General features: G+C 51.0%; 1 protein-coding gene across 1 annotated transcript in view; it reads left to right on the top strand.

Moving 5' to 3' along the window:
- The window catches only part of SLC25A43 (solute carrier family 25 member 43), a 24384-nt gene extending 8130 nt beyond the window's left edge, over positions 1-16254 (top strand). The window contains exons 3-4 of the mRNA XM_040467979.1: positions 14782-14916; positions 15502-16254. Of these exons, the coding sequence (XP_040323913.1) occupies positions 14782-14916; positions 15502-15702 (336 nt within the window). The 3' untranslated portion in view covers positions 15703-16254. The remainder of the gene's footprint in view (positions 1-14781; positions 14917-15501) is intronic.
- Positions 16255-17181: the final 927 nt, after the last annotated feature.

A 17181-nucleotide genomic window follows, 5' to 3' on the forward strand; every position in this document is an offset into this window, starting at 1 on the left:
TTGTCTCCAGGGTCAGTACTCCTTTCAGTCTCTCCAGCCCGGCCCAGCCCCTGGCTCCCGCCAGCCCCATTTCCTTAAGATCTGCCTGTGTTCTGTCCTTCTTTATTGCCCGTAGAGAACACAAGCTGAAGTTGAGCCCCTTGGCCTGGCCTGCTGCCTGTACCCACTTTGCCACCGCATTGCACAGAGGTCCTATATTCGGAGTTGCAAAATCAAATGCCAGCAGCAACTTGGAAGTAACATGGAGAAAAAAAAAAAAAAAAAAACCGACGCAGGGAAACCCAGATAACAGACACTCACCCACTAAAGACGGCTTTCAAAGGCTTTCAAAGGCTTTCTGAGCCATCACAGTCTTTTTGGCTTGCGAAGCATTTTGGAGAGCTAACTGGTTCTGTGCTCACAAAACGTGATTAGCATCTCAATACGGGTCGCGGGAGGGAATAAAGGGTTGGATGCCATTTTGAAACGTGGGCCCAGTTTTTCAGGGGAGGCTACACTCCAGATTTTTATGTCAGAATCTCCCAGTGTTCCAATGTTGGCAAATAAAAACTGGGCTAAATAAGCCCTGCCTTTTTATAACCTCTGCTCTATTCAAGCCTCCAGTTCCGTCAGAATGATCTTAGTCCCCGCCCCCCGGGCCCCCTAGAGAATGAATAGATGTATTCCACATTCCTGTCACCTCTGCCTGGACCATCTACCTGCCTCTTGAAGGCTCAACTGAGGTGTTTCACCTCACAATGAGGGTGTTCCAGACCACCACGAGGAGGGGATTGTGGGGCAGGAGAGGCAGAGTTCACTAACAATGTGCTTTACCAACAACTGCAGATTGGAAAGCACTGGAAGCCAAGGTTGCTCGGGTGGCTTAGTCGGTTAAGCGTCCGACTTCGGCTCAGGTCATGATCTCACGGTTCGTGAGTTCAAGCCCCACGTCGGGTTCTGTGCTGATGGCTCAGAGCCTGGGGCCTGCTTCAGATTCTGTGTCTCTCTCTCTCTCTCTCTCTCTCTCTCTGTCCCACCCCTGCTCACGCTCTTTCTCTCGCCCTCTCTCAAGAATAAACATTAAAAAGAAACAATTGCAGATACTATGTTTTCATTTTCACCCCCACCCCACCCCTGAGGGCATACTTATTTGTTTCAAGAGCTTAGTGGGTAACACCCCCCCCCCGTTTTTTTAATGTTTATTTTTGAGCGAGAGTGCGATCAAGCAAGGGAGGGTCAGAGAGAGGGAGAGGGAGACAGAGAATTCCAAACAGGCTCTGTGCTGACAGCAGAGAGCCTGATACCAGGCTCAAACCCACGAACCATGAGGTCATGACCTGAGCCCAAGTCGGACGCTCAACCCACTGAGCCACCCAGGCGTCCCCCCCCGCCCCAAGTAATCCCTTTTAAATGACGCCGTTAGTCTGTATGTGCCCTCTGAGCCAGCCAGTTGAATTTCCTTAGTGTTTCTCTACATGCCCCACCTTCTCCCACGTCTGTGTCTCCGCCTCCCCCCTATCAGGGCCACCTCCTCAAGCCTTCTGTCACCTCACAGCGGGAGTCTCCCCCTTCGGAATGCCCCATAGCTCAACTCTCCTTATGGCTCTCTCCTGGCTCGAAGCCACCTGCTTCCTTGTGTTATAACCTTCCGTGTCACGAGCCCCTCCATCCCCTCGAGACTGCAAGCTCTTTGCCTTCGGGAAGTAGGGCTCACACATTTGTGTGTCCCCACCGCATGTGGCCTCATGTGGCAGGCACTCGATACTTGCTGAAAAATGAATGAAGTTCAGGGCCGGCTTATGAGATCTCACTGCCCGTGAGCACAGAATTGAGCCTTAGCTGCCATGGGGTGAGCTCCAAGTCCTGTGCCCGTCCCTCCCCAGCTGGTCCCATCTGAAGACAGGTGAATATGCTGAAAGGCCAGCGTCGGAGAATTTGTATTTGTTAGTTTGTTGATTTCAGTAACTGTGGCCCAAGGTGAACGAACGGGGGCGGGGGGGGGGGTCTCAATCTGTGCTCTCTTGTGACGGGGGAGGCTTTTGTCAGGGGCAAGGGTGGGGACAAAAGTAGGTCAGGAGGAGGGAATAAAAGGAGAGTCTTGCCTGGGATTAATAAATTATAATCTGATAAGAACTACCATTTATTGGCCATGCAGCAGGGACGAGGCAGTTTATTATCCCACTCCATCCTCCTTATCGACCCTTTGAAATAAGTGCCGGTACTAGTCCTGTTTTCTAGCTGAGGAAAGGAGGCGCAGAGAGGGTAAGTTACTTGCCCAACAGTCACACAGCCAGCAAGTGGTGGGGCTGGGATTGAACGCAGGCCTCTCCTTCCTCCGGCCCATGCTCTATCTTCCAGGACGGAGTACGGGGCGCTTGTGCCTAGACACCAGGTAATCTGTCCGTTTCTTTCCGTTCCCTTGCCCTGGCCATTTTCCGCTCCTGGCTGTCTGCCGGCTTACTCTGGGGTCTGGCCCCTTTGGGGAGTAACTTGTGCCTAAGTCAGTAGCATTACCTTGGCAGTCTGCCAAAAAGAAAGAAGAAGACACTTTTCGGATCCAGGTGGATGTCCGGACATCCCTTAGGCAAGATGGCTTTGGTTGAGCATCGTTGTGCCAGTGTAGGGGAAGGAGAACTCTCCCCTGGGTTTTCCCAAAAGGTGTAGAGTGCCCTAAATACTTTAGGGATGGCAGTTGTTGGTCATGGAAACAAGGCTGGCCCTAGAGGCAGGCGAGGAGGCAGTAGGGAGGGGCCTGCCTAATTCCACTCCTGTAAAATCACTCTGCCCTGTTCCTCTGACCTGAGCTGGCTTACTCTGGGAATCAAAATGGCCGCCCTGCGCTAAGCAGGCTTCTCTGAGCTCCAGCTCAACAGTAACAGCAGCTCTGATAGGCGCTGACCGCCCCCCCCTCCACAAAAGGGGTGAAGAAGGAGGTAGGGGAGAGAGCGAGGTCCCCACCTCCACAGCAGGGGTGAAGAAGGAGGTAGGGGAGAGAGAGAAAGAGAGGTCCCAGAGAAGGCCTGCTCTCAGCCAGGAAAGACCGCAGCCCCTGCTGTCAGGAGGAGACCAAGACCACAGCTTGCTGACCCCTCTGCTGGCCTCCAGCCAGCTGGGAAACGCACACACCCCTGGTGGTCACCCCCTCCCCCCACGGAGCTGTTGCTTGTTTGGCTTTGACAGCTGCGTTCCTCTTAAAGCCGTAATGGGCAGACTCGCTCAGTGGTCAAGAGTATGGGCTTTGGGGGGCACCTGGGTGGCTCAGTCAGTTAAGCACCTGACGTCGGCTCAGGGCGTGACCTCGTGGTCTGAGAGTTCGAGCCCCGCATTGGGCTGTCTGCTGTCAGCACAGAGCTCGCTTGGGGTCCTCCGTCTCCCCCTCTCTCCGCCCCTCCCCTGCTCACGCACTCTCTCTCTCTCTCTCTCAAATATTAAAATTAAAAAAAAAAATTCCGAGCGTGGGGTCTGGATGCCGGCCCTGCCCCTTACCCCTCTGTGAACTTGCGTAAGGCGTGCGGCCTCTCTGAGCCTCGTCTTCCTCGTCCGTAAAACATGGGGATAAGCGTAGTGCCTGACTCATACACCCGCAGAGAACACAGAATTGGGTTAATGCAGATACAGAGCCGGGCACGCGACAGATCCTCAATAAAACTGAGGTGCTATTTGTTATTGTTCTTGAAGCATCTCTTCAGAATCTACGCGTGGCGTTGGAGGCCCGATTCGAACTATAAAAGCCTGTCCAGGTGTGTTTCCGTGTGCTCTGTGATTGTCATATACACACAAAAGGGCCGACTAGCCTCACAAAACCTCAAAGGAAAGGACCCTCAATCTCTCGAGAGAGAATGGGGAGCGGGGACGGTAGGAGGGTTAATGATTCATCGGGTTGGGTGAGCTTGACAGGCATTTACCTAGAGGCCACCGTGCACCAGCACGGCACAAATCTGTATACTCCCAGCCCTCCGAAAAACTGCTTTCTTGATCTTTCCCCTCAGCCCCATCGGGGTGACGCTAAATTTGGCTCTTCGGGGCCACTGCTGCTCCGGGCGCTGCTCCCAAGGCCTCAGCCGGCTCCATTCCCCTACATCTCAGTCGCTTCCTCGAGTCCCCGCGAGTCGGGCCCAGCCGCACCTCTGGTTTCCCCACCCCCACCTCCCGACCCCACACCCAGGAACTCACGGTTTCTCTTCTCTCTTGCCAAGCGCACTACTAACCTGCGGTCCCCTTTGCCTGCTTCCCCGCCATTCCCGTTACCTCGGGCTTTCTGGACTGCTAGTGGCCCCCCTGGTCTGCTGAGAGGTGAGGAGTGCGGGTAGGGGTGGAGGGTAGCTTGTCGGCGGCCGTGATGAGGCCAGCTGCCCACACCCACTGTGCGGACCTCCCCACGGCAGAGCCGGGCGCTCCCCAGCCGTATGTGGACGGCCCTTGGGGGTCAAGGTCTGCCAAGAGCAACCTGGGCCACGTGGTTCACAGGACCATGAAGGTCCTTTTACGCCCATACGGTGGGCTTCTTTTGTCGCTCGGTTATTGGAGACGGGCCAGAAGACAAAAGCTTCCTACCACGACTGCCTTCTGCAGTGGGTGTGGGGACGGGATGGCTTGGTCTTCAGGTCGTGTCTTAACGTGTCCACGGAAGATAAAAGTTGTTTCCAGTAACAGGCCAAAGGTTCTGAGCTCCCGTTTGCTCCAAGTACAAGACCCTTCTTCTTTTTTTCTTTTCTTTCTTTTGTCCCTCCTTTTATGTACTCTTTTTTTATAGTTTTTTAAAAGTTGATTTATTTTTGAGAGAGAGAGACAGAGAGGGCCCTCGCACACGTGGGGGAGGGGCAGAGAGAGCGAGAGAGAGCGAGAGAGAGAGAGAGACAGAGACAGAGAATCCCAGGCAGGCTCCACACTGTTAGCACAGAGCCCCACGTGGGGCTCAGACTCACAAACCGTGACATCATGACCTGAACCGAAATCAAGAGTTGGACGCTTAACCGACTGAGCCACCGAGGCACCCCTCTTTTTTATAATTTTTTTTTTATTTTATTTGAGAGAGAGAGAGTGTGTGTGCGTGAGCAGGGGCGAAGGGGAAGGGGAGATGGGAAAATCTTTTTTTTTTTTAGTTTTTTTTTTTTTTTAACATTTATTTTTGAGACAGAGAGAGACAGAGCATGAATGGGGGAGCGTCAGAGAGAGAGGGAGACACAGAATCTGAAGCAGGTTCCGGGCTCTGATCTGTCAGTACAGAGCCCGACGCGGGGCTTGAACTCACCAACCGCGAGATCATGACTTGAGCCGAAGTCGGACGCTCAACCGACTGAGCCACCCAGGCGCCCCAAGAGAGAGAGTGAGAATCTTAAGCAGACCCCACGCTCAGTGCAGAGTCCGACCCGGGGCTCGATGCCACGACCCGGGGATCACGATCTGAGCTGAAATCAAGAGTCGGGCCGCTCAACTGACTGAGCCACCCAGGCACCTCATTTAAATATTCTTTTTTTTAAACCAAGAATTTATTTTTTTAGAGCAGCCTTAGGTTCAGAGCAAAGTTGAAAGAAAGGTACAGATTTCCCACACGTCCCCGGCCCCCACACATGCCCGTCTCTCCCATTCTCACCACCCCCACCCGAATGATACACTTGTTACAATCGATGGAACTCTGCCGGGACATCATAATCACCCAAACTTTGGACTTTACCTTAGGGTTCACTCTTGCTGCTGTACATCCTATGGGTTTGGACAAATGTATAATGATGTATCGTTATAGTATCCAGAGTATTTGCACTACCCTAAAAATCCTCTGGGCTCTGCCTATTCATTGCCACCCCCCCCAAACTCCTGCAAGCACTGATCTTTTTACAGTCTCCAGAGGGTCATATATTGGAGGGGGAGGTGAGGGAGGTGGGTTGTCACCTGGGAAGGTGCCGGAGAGGAGGCATTTCAGCTGGGTCCTGAAGGGTCACCGGGAGTTTACCTGGCAGTAAAGGGGGGGAGGGGGAGGTCTCTGCAGGTGAAAGCAGCAGCCTGAACAGTGACAGAGATGTGTGTGTGTGTGTGTGTGTGTGTGTGTGTGTGTGTGTGTGTGTTTAAGTAAGCTCGAGGCCCAACGTGAGGCTTCAACTCCTCACCCTGAAATCAAGATCCCATATGCTCACTGACTGAGCCAGCCAGGCACCTCTACAATACAAGGTTGTGGGGTTTTTTTAATGTTTATTTATTTTTGAGACAGAGAGAGAGAGAGAGAGAGAGAGAGAGAGAGAGAGAATCCCAGGCAGGCTCCATGCTCAGCACTGAGCCCGACTCAGGACTTGATCCCATGACCATGAGATCATGAGCTGAGTCTAAATCAAGAGTCGGATGCTTAACCAACTGAGCCACCCAGGCGCCCCCAACGTTTTTTAAAAAGACAGGTAGGGGTGCCTGGCTGGCTCAGTCAGGAGAGTATACGACTCATTTTTTTTTTTTTTTTTATTTATAATGTTTATTTATTTTTGACAGAGAGAGAGAGAGAGAGAGAGACAGAGCATGAACGGGGGAGGGTCAGAGAGAGAGGGAGACACAGAATCTGGAACAGGCTCCAGGCTCTGAGCCATCAGCCCAGAGCCTGACGCGGGGCTCAAACTCCCGGACCGCGAGATCATGACCTGAGCCGAAGGCGGACGCTCAACCGACAGAGCCACCCAGGCGCCCCCACAGCATATGACTCTTGATCTCAGGGTTGTGAGTTCAAGTCCCACACTGGGCGTAGAGATTACTTAAATAAATAAATATTTTTTTTTTAAATCCTCAAAAAAAAAGAGAGAGAGGTAAAGTTTAAGAAAAGAAGAGAGAGAGGGAAGAAGGAGCTGGGAAACAGTTCCAATTAGGGAATTTACAATTTTTTAAATTAAGTTCATTTATTTATTTTGAGAGAGAGCACAAGTGGGGGAGGGACAGACAGAATCCCAAGCAGGCTCCGTGCTGTCAGCGCAGAGCCCACTGCGGGGCTCAGCCTCATGAACCTGTGAGATCTTGACCTGAGCCGAAATCAGGAGTCAGATGCTCAACCGACTAAGCCACCCAGGCACCCCCGGGGAAAGGAGTCTTTTAGTACCTAGCAAGAGTCCTTTTTTTTTTTTTTAATGTTTATTTTTGAGAGAGAAAGAGAGCACAAGCGGGGGAGGGATGGAGAGACAGGGAGACAGGGGACCCGAAGCAGGCTCTTCCCTGACAGCACAGAGCCCAGTGTGGGGCCTGAACTCATGAACTATGAGATCGTGACCTGAGCTGAAGTCGGACGCTCCACCGACGGGGCCACCCAGGTGCCCCAGCGACGTTGGATGTAGAGATTACTTAAAATCTCTGGGGCGCCTGGGTGGCTCAGTCGGTTAAGCATCAGACTTCAGCTCGTGTCACAATCTCATGATCTGTGAGTTCAAGCCCCTCATGGGGCTCTTTTCTGGCAGTGTGGAACCTGCCTGGGACTGACTCACTCTCTCTCTCTCTCTCTCTCTCTCTCTCTCAAAATAAATAAATAAACTTTAAAAAACAATAAAATCTTTTTTAAAAAGTTGATCAAGCTGGATTAATGAGCAAAGAGACAACGATGTCTCATATAAAATGAAGAACTATGGAACCTTATTAATTTGCATGGCATTCAAATTATGCTAACAACCCAGGACTCGGTAAGGAAAATAATAATATAAATAGCATAGGGCGCTCGGGTGGTGCAGTCCGTTAAGTGCCTGGCTCTTGATCTCGGCTCAGGTCGTGATCCCACAAGTCTTGTGGATTCGAGCCCCGTGTTGGGTTCCGCGTTGACAGCGCAAAGACTGCTTGGGATTCTCCCTCTCTCTCTCTGCCCCTCCCCTGCTCACACTCGCACTCTCTCTGTCTCCCCCCCAAATAAACTTAAAAAAAAATAAATACATCCCGTTTTTGAAATGAGGAAATTGAAGTTCAGAGAAATTAAGGAACTTGCTTGCGATCACACAGCTGGTGACTGGCAGAGAGAAGGGTTGGAATCCAGGTCTGTGTGACGGTAAGACCCATGCACGTGACCTTTGTGCCCCACTTGGACTTCCCCAAACGGCTCAGCTGTCTGCGATTGTAGGGCCCGGAAAGTTTCTCTACTAGGCTGTCCTTCATTAACCTACTTTCAGTCATATATAATAAAACAGAATATCCTTCTAAAATTGTGTAATTTAGGTGTCACTAATTTAAACGAACCCCCCCACCCCCCCCCCCGCCCGCCACACACACATAACACGTTGGAATTAGTGACGTTTTTCCGTATTGTGTATTATATGCCCTTGTGGTGGGGGTTCACGAGAGAGGCTAAAGTCTAATGATATAGAGGACTGTTGCCATCGCCGGGGGGTTGCGACAAGGAGCGGGGTGGGGTGTCCTGCAAGGACACAAGTGAGGTACATGTTGGGTGCAGCACACGTTGTCATTTTATGTCTTGGAACTTAATGCTTTATTTATTTTTGAGAGAGAACGCGAGCAGGGCAGGGGCAGAGAGACGGGGACAGAGGATCCAAAGCGGGCTCCACGAGACAGCTTCGAGCCTGATGCGGGGCTCAAACCCACAAGCCACGAGATCATGACCTGAGCCGAAGTCGGACGCTTAGCCGACTGAGCCGCCCGGGTGCCCCCATGTCTTGGAACTTAGAGGCCAAGGTCAGGGAGTCCCTGGGAAGCAGGTCCTGGAGGGCAGGCCGCAGTGACCCAGGAGGCAGAGCACCTGGCTTTCGTCCTGGTCACTCTTCCGTTCAAGATCTCGAGTTTTCATCTGTCAAATGAAGTCATTGGAGAGGAATATCATTTTTTTTTTAAGTTTATTTATTTGGGGAGGGCAGAGAGAGGGGGGAGAGAGAATCCCAAGCATTGACAGCGCAGAGCCCGATGCGGGGCTCGATCTCACAAACCGCGAGATCATGACGTGAGCCAAGATCAGGAGTCAGACGCTTAACCAATCGAGCCACCCAGGCGCCCCGGAATATCATTTTCTGAAGATTTTATTTTTAAGTCATCTCTACACCCAAGGTGGGGCTCCAGCTCACAACCCCAAGATCAAGAGTCACACGTTCCACTGAATGAGCCAGCCGGGCGCCTCCGTTGGACTAGAATATCTTAAAGTCCCTTTCAGATCTGAGTCTGTGGTTTGGGGATTCGGGGTTATCGGGGCCCAGAGTAATGAAGATCTGGGAACCGGAAGGAGAGCAAGACAGGGCCAGGCTTTGTGGTCAGAGACAACAGAAATCTACAGTCCCCGAGGCCTGACCTTCTTGGTAGTTTGTTTCAGTGATTAAACTTGAGTTTGAGCGTTGCTTCTCTGGCTGTAATTTGCTCCTACATTCTATGGAGATTTATGGAGGATGGCGGAAAGAGGAGAGTAAGACGTGGTCTCAGCCACCAGGAATTACGGTCTCCAGGGGAAAGAACACGAAACAACGAATGAACAGAAAACAGAATAAAATGTCTTATTGACTAGCCGTGTGACCTTGATCAAATCACTGAACCTGTCCCCAGGCCTCAGTCTCCTCACCTGGAACAGGTGCACACGCGGTCAACAAATGCCTGTGGATTAGTAATAGGACTACGACTATTATTATGGGCGACGGGTGTGCTTAGCAAAAGAGAACTATCTACACAGTGTTGCAAAGGGAGAAATGAAACCGCATGAAAGTTGATCCTGGTTTTCTCCGTATCATATTGGACAGTTTTTCAGCCACCGTCTTTGTAACTCGTGCCTAACGTTATGCCAAAACGCTTTAAAAACTCCAGACCACTCCCGTCCTGAGCATTTCAGGCATTTGTTCAGCAAACCGTTCACCGAGCCCCGGCCATGTGATACAGAACTGAACAAGGCCAGTCCCTACGGAGTGCACAGCCCCCTCCGAAAAACGGACATGCGAAAGAGTTGTTTGTATTCACTGTCTCCAGTCTTTCTCTTCCCATCTCTCTTGAATGATGCCCACCAGACTTTGGCCCTTACCACCCAACAGAAACTTCTTTTCTTAAGGCAAGCAGTGACCTCCGTGTCTCTAAACCCAGCGGTCGGTACTCAGACCTCATCTTCTCGGCTCCCTCTGATTCGCTCACTGCCTGCACTTGGCTTCTGAGACACCACCCTGGCCTGCTGTCCCTTCTCAACACCAACAGCCCCTTCTCGGTCTTCTTTGCGTGACTTCTAAATGCGGGGGTATCCCCGGACTCGGGCCCTAAGTGATCTCATCCGGTCTCCTGGCTTTAAATACCATCCAGGTGTTGAGGACTCCCAAATTCTGTCTCCAGCCCTGACCCTCTCTCCTGAGCTCCAGACTTGTGTGGCCAGCTCTTGGTTTCGGCTCAGGTCATGATCTCACAGTTCGTGGGATCGGGTCCCACGTCGGGCTCTGCATTGACGGTGTGGAGCCTGCTTGGGATTCTCTCCCCCTCTCTCTGCCCTTTCCCGCCCCCCCCCCTCAAAATAAACATTTTTATGTCACTCTCACTCAGTAAAAGCCAAAATACTTACGATGGCCTACCAGCCATTGTTACTGTCTTGTTCATTCCATTCTCACCACATTGGCCTCCTTTTTGTCTAACGCCCTAGGCATGCTCCTGCCCCAGGGCCTTTGCAGATAGCTGCACAATTCAAGTCCTTCAGATCTTTCCTCAAAGGTCTTGCTTGGTGAGTCTCCCTTGATCACCCAAATAAGACTTCAACACCCTCTAGGCACTCCCTGTATCTTTTCCCTGCCCCTGTTTTCTTCAGAGCATCCCGTGCCTTTTAATAGTTGGTATAATTATTTACCTTCTTTGTCTATTCCTCTCCCCCAACTAGAATTTCAGCTCTGTGGGAACAGGGACTTTCATCTGTTTGTTCACTGCCGTATCCTCAGCACCTGGCACCTAGTGGGTATGAAATAAGCATCTGAATAAATGAAAAGTCTTCAGAGGGGATAATGAGCGCTAATGGAAGCACAGAAATATTGCTAAGGAGTGCAGGAGGTGAATGATGCTTTTAATGCCAGGAAAATTGTTATTTAAGGGCCTTGTACGTCTTTCTAAGGAGCCTGCTTTGGATCCTCTGTCTCCCTCTCTCCCTCTCTGCCCCTCCCCCACTAGCATGCTTGTTTTCTCTCTCTCTCTCTCTCTCTCTCTCTCTCTCTCTCAAAAATAAATTTAAAAAAACAAAAAAGAAATACAAGAGTGGCCAAGTGGTTCAGGCAGTTGAGTGTCGGACTCTTGAGTTCGGCTCAGGTCATGAACTCACAGTTCGTGAGATCGAGCCCCACATCGGGCTTTGTGGTGAGAGTGCAGACCCTGCTTGGGATTCTGTCTCTCCCTTTCTCTGCCCCTCCCCAACTTACGCATGCGTTTTCTCTCTGTCTCTCAAAATTAATTAATTAATTAATTAAAAAGAAATACAGAAGAGAGAATAAATTTCATGGGGCACCTGGGTGGCTCAGTCAGTTAAGCATCCAACTCTTGATTTTGGCTCAGGTCATGATCTCACGGTTGGTGAAAATCAAGCCCCACGTTGGGCTCTGCCCTGACAGTGTGCGGAGCCTGCTTAGAATGTTCTCTCTCCCTCTCTCTCTGCCCCTCCCCTGTGCTCAACCACTCTCTCTCTCTCTCTGTGTCAAAATAAATAAATAAACTTAAAAAAAGAAAGAATAAATTTCATGTGGTCAAGGTGAAAGTCAATAATGGGTTCTAGGAGTGTGAAGTTTTGAAAACCTGTGTGCTGTCCAGGTGGAGATGTCCAGTAGGCAGCTGAGTGCTTGGTTTGGGAGCTCAGGGTGGGAGGTCAGGGCCAAAGAGAAAGATTTGAAAGTCATCTAGCTCTAGATGGTGTTTAAAGCCATGGCTATGGTAGAATTTCCTAGAGAAGTCGTATAAATTGAGGAGGGCAAAACGTTACTGGTTATTAATGCCAAATACTGCTCCAAAATCCAATAAGAAAATACCAAGGGTGCCCGGGTGGCTCAGTCAGTTAAGTGTTTGACTCTTGGTTTCAGCTCAGGTCATGATCTCATGGTTCTTGAGCTCCACGCTTCGAGGAACCTGCTTAGGATTCTCTCTCCTTCCCCAGCTCGCCCTCCCCCTCTCTCTCTCTCTCTCTCTCTCTCTCTCTCTCTCTCTCAAAATAAACTTAAAAAGATATTTTTAAAAATCCTACTGAATTTGGCAGTGAGGAGGCCCTAAGTGAATATATTCATTTATTCAAATATTTGTTGAACATTTGCTCTGTGTCAAGGATACAGAAGATACCATAGTGAACCAAACAGGCAAAAATCCCCTTTGCCCCAGAACTAAAATTCTAGTTGAGAGGAACAGACAAATAACAAAAGAAATAAGGGGCGCCTGGGTGGCTCGGTCGGTTAAGTGTCCGACTCTAGAGTTTGGCTCAGGTCATATCACGCTTCATGATACCACGTGAGGTCATGGGTTCAAACCCCGCATCAGGGTTCACACTGATGGTGCAAAGTCTGCTTGGGAATCTCTGTCCCTGTGTTTGCCCTCCTCTGCGCGCGCTCTCTCTCTCTCTCTCTCATACAAAATAAACTTGCAAAAAAAGTACAAATGAAAAGGGAAAGGGACGTCCGTTAACAGACGAGTGGGTAAACCCTGTGGTGGGGCCGCACAACGGAACACGACTCAGCAATAAAAAGAACAAATTACCGAGGAACACCAGAGCAGGGATGGATCGCAGAAGCCTCAGGGCCAGTGGAAGAAGCCCGTCTCGAAAGGTGACCGGCTGTACGCTTCCATGTATGTGACATGCTCAAAAGGCAAAACTAGAAGGCCAGAGAAAAGGTCGGCGGCCGCCCAGGACTGGGAATCGGGGAGGCCCTGATGGGAAAGGGGCAGCGCAAGAGCATCGCGGGGGCAGAGGGGCACTTCTGTGTCCTGACGGTGCTGATGGTCACACGAAGCTCTACGGAGGAAGGAGTTGTTGTCTTTTTTCCTTAAGAGAACGTTTTTTTTCTTTTTTTAATGTTTATTTATTTTTGAGAGAGAGAGAGAGAGAGGCAGCATGAGTGGGGGAGGGGCAGAGACAGGCTGAGAGGGAGAGAGGGAGAGAGAGAGAGCACCCAAAGCAGGCTCCGCGCTGACAGCACAAAGCCCAACACAGGGCTCAAACCCGTGAACCGTGAGATCATGACCTGAGCGAAAGCGAGAGTCAGACGCTTAACCCACCGAGCCACCCAGGCGCCCTGAAGCGAACTTTCTATGTAATAGTAAATAGCAACGCTGGCCCATATTTATTGACCCTTCCCATGTGCAGGACGCTGCTGAGTGCCTTCCATGCACCCCTCGTTTAATTCTCACGAAAGTCCCATGAAGTGGGTACTATGAATAAGGAAACCAAGGCTCGGGGGGGCTAGGTAAGTGCCCAGGGTCACATGGCCAGCAGGTGAGGCGGCCAGGATAGAACCTGACTTGTCTGACACCAGAGGTTCTGCTCTTCTGACTGTGAGACTCTATTGCCTCGCCCGCGTGGAAGATCGTTTTTGTTGTGTGTTTATTTATTTGCTTATTTATTTTTAAGTAATCCCTACAGCCAAGTTGGGGCTCGAACTCATGACCCTGAGATAAAGAGGCACGTGCTCTTCTGGCCGAGCCAGCGGGGCGCCCCTCCCGCCTGGCAGATCTGGATTGCACTTCACGAGAATGCCATGCTAGCCTCAACTAGACATTTCGCAAACAAACCAAAGTATGCGCGACGCTCAGTGTGACCCTGACACCATTTCTGAACGCCAGCTGTAAGGGGCCGTCCCCCTCACGGTGGCCCAGAGCTGTCAGGTGCGTATGCAGATGGTATACTGAGAAGTCCTTTCATCTGGTCCCTGAAACTGTTTTACTAAAGGACAAAAATGTGACTTTCAGGGAGGGAGCATTTTGGTGATCGGCCCGGACAGTCCTCGGAGTAGTGATGAAGTCCGTGAACGTGGCCAAAAGTGGTGTAAAAGTAAGGATCGCCGAAGTCGAGGTCCAGAAACTGGGTGCGGGAGGGGTTGTCTTACGGATGCCGAAGTTCCCTGAGATGGCGTTGAATCTGGAAGAGGGGGAGCCCCCAGGGGGCACGGTCTTCAGTGAACATGGCAGACCTTCAGGAGGTCAAGAGACGGGAGCAGCAGCAAGGAGTGTGGTTCAGTGACACGAGCCCCTGCCGAGAACTTGTGGCCTTAGAGCCAAGGAGTCAGGGTCCGGGGACGGCGAGACGGATCTGCTCCTCAACCGGGGACGTCTGTGACGTGGAGAAATGAGCGGCCCACACCTGAGAGCTTCACAAGGGAGGCCTCAGTTAAGACAGGGAGACGGAGGGGCGCCTGGGTGGTTCAGTCAGTTGAGCGTCCAACTTCGGCTCAGGTCACGACCTCACGGCTCGTGGGTTCGAGCCCCACATCGGGCTCTGTGCTGACTGCTTCGGATTCTGGCCTCTCTCTCTCTCTCTCTCAAAAATAAACATAAAGAAAAAAAAAAAAAAAAAGACAGGGAGCCAGAGGAGGGAGGCATTTAAAGGTTAAGGGCCTGGGAGAATGTTAATCACGTCCAGAGGGCATAGGTAGGGAAGCCACGTTAAGTATGACGTTTCCTTTGTCCTGAATGGTTGCTTCCTTCCGAGCAAAACAAGCCGCAAAAACGTGAACGGGGCGTCGTGACTTTACTGCGTGTTGATGTTCATCCTGAGCCCATCGAACAAGAGGCCTGTGACAGCCATTCTTGGCCAGCCTCTTGGCCAGGAGCATAGCAACCGAGGCCCAGACTGGAGACGCTGGCTTCTCTGGCTAGAACATTTATTTCCCGGTGACTGCGTCACCTCATCCCATCTTCTCGATTTCCCGCCAGGCTCAGAGCCCGTGCCTTCCGCACCGTGGAGGAGTGGATGTCCATTTCTCAGGAGCGGTGGACTGCTTCCGGCAGATAGTCAAGGCCCGAGGGGTCCTGGCGCTCTGGAACGGACTGACACCCAACTTGCTAAAGGTGAGAAGGGCGGTCAGTCTCTTCTTCCCCACCTCTTCCAATTCTAGCCCGTTCCCTTGCCGCTGCCCGACAGGACATATGGAGACACCCTGTCTTGTGCCGACGGTCGCACGAGACCCAGGCGTGGAGGCTGGCAGTCAGCCCCGAGAGAGGGGACCCTGTGCGGCGTTGGGGCATCTGACACCCCACCCCCGAGCAGCTGAGCACTGAGTGTAGAGGCTCCTCCCATGGGGGCTCATGGCCTCCTAAGGGGAACCTAACCCCCCCCCCCAGCCTAACATCGTTCGCAAAAAAGCGTACGATGTGCCCATATGCATCTCTCTGGGGAGAGGATCCCAAGCGTTCATCGTATTCCCAAAGTAGCTCATGACCCTCCCCACCACCACCACCACCGAAGAAGGCAAAGAACTCCGGACTGATCTTGCGTGAGCTGACACTTAAATGATTCCAACCAAGACCAGCATACGTCACCAGCTTTCATTCTGTCATCTTCCCTGATTCCGAGAATCGCGTCAGGTTGACTGCAGACGCACTGACTGTTTTCCGCTTAAAATTTGAACATGCTTTCCATTTCTTTTTACACAGATAGTTCCGTATTTTGGAGTTATGTTTGGCACCTTCGAGTTCTGCAAGAGAATCTGTCTCTACCAAAACGGTTACACTGTGTCTCCTCTGAGCTATCAGCTGACCCCAGGGGTGGATCAGAGTTTGAAGCCCCAGGAATTACGGGAATTTAAAAAGTTCTTCAAAACCAGACAGCTGAAGTCTAAGAAACCAACTCTTTAAAACCGAATGGAGCAAGAAGGGCACTGACTGAAGGCGTGTTACAATCACAGAAAAGAGGTAGCCTCGGAATTGCGTGTGCGTGGAGCGACAAGCGGGTCCTCCTGTCTGCTGCTCTCGGAAATGAGAAGGTTGAGCCGCGTATCACCTCCGAGATCCGATCTGATGTCCTGGTGAACACCTGTGCCAGGGGAAGTTTCCCAACGTGACTGTTTTGTGGCAGCATTCCACCCGATTTCATAACAAAACGTGGCTGTAGCGAAATGTGCAATGTACACGTGCAACTTACACGACACCAAAGAAATGGCACCGCCGCGACCTCAAAGCGACGTGTAGTTGGAGTGGCTGAGCGGATACATACCACACCGTGAGCTTAGCTGCAGGGTCACAGCTTGCACTAAGCCACACTGGCCTAGCTTTGCTCCATTTGACCCGAGACTTCCCAACATAGCTGCTCTGAAACTCCTAATCCTTGCTGACTCCGGAGTGCACACGCTATAGCGCAAATTACACCTTCTCAGAAACTAAATTAAAACGTTTAACATTTAAAAATTATCACTGCCGTAGTAGAAGCATCCTTCTCTATTTAAATTTGAAGTATCTCGGGGCGCCCGGGTGGCTCAATCGCTTGAGCATCCGACTTCGGCCCAGGTCATGATCTTGCAGTTCACGAGTTCAAGCCCCACGTCGGGCTCTGTGCTGACAGCTCAGAGCCCGGAGCCTGCTTCGGATTCTGTGTCTCCCTCCCTCTCTCTCTGCCCCTCCCCTGCTCGCGCTCTCTCTCTGTCTCTCTCAAAAATAAATAAACATCAAAAAAAATTTTTTATGGGCGCCTGGGTGGCTCCATTGGTTAAGCGTCTGACTTCAGCTCAGGTCACGATCTCACGGTCCGTGAGTTAGAGCCCCGCGTGGGGCTCTGTGCTGATGGCTCGGAGCCCGGCGCCTGCTTCGGATTCTGTGTCTCCTCCTCTCTCTGCCCCTCCCATGCTCATGCTTATGCTCTGTCTCTCAATAATAAATAAATGTTAAAAAAAAAAAACAAACACTAAAAAAATTTTTTTTTTAATTTAAAGTATCTCAAGCTGAGGAATTTCAGGAATCTTGTTTCAAGAAGGCAGTTTTTACTGTGACCGCTTAATTATACCCCAAAAAAGCTTCTTCCAGTTGAAGTCATGTGCAGGTGAAGGGGCCTGAATTCTCCACCTTTTTAACTTGCTTTAACTTGCAAGGTTACCCTGGAAATAAATTAGTCACGTTATTCTCACAAGATGTCCCCATTGCCTAAAAAGGATCAAATAGAACATTTGACACACATATCAAAATACATATATAACTGAACAAAAACGCTTCAGGCTAATCATCTCTACTAGATTTTTTAAAAATCACATTTCAGGGGTGCCTGGGTGGCGCAGTCAGTTAAGCGTCCGACTTCAGCCAGGTCACGATCTCGCGGTCCGTGAGTTCGAGCCCCGCGTCAGGCTC

Source organism: Herpailurus yagouaroundi, unplaced genomic scaffold (assembly GCF_014898765.1).
Source record: "Herpailurus yagouaroundi ecotype Mexico unplaced genomic scaffold, PumYag 67641, whole genome shotgun sequence".
Classification (NCBI taxonomy): domain Eukaryota; kingdom Metazoa; phylum Chordata; class Mammalia; order Carnivora; family Felidae; genus Herpailurus; species Herpailurus yagouaroundi.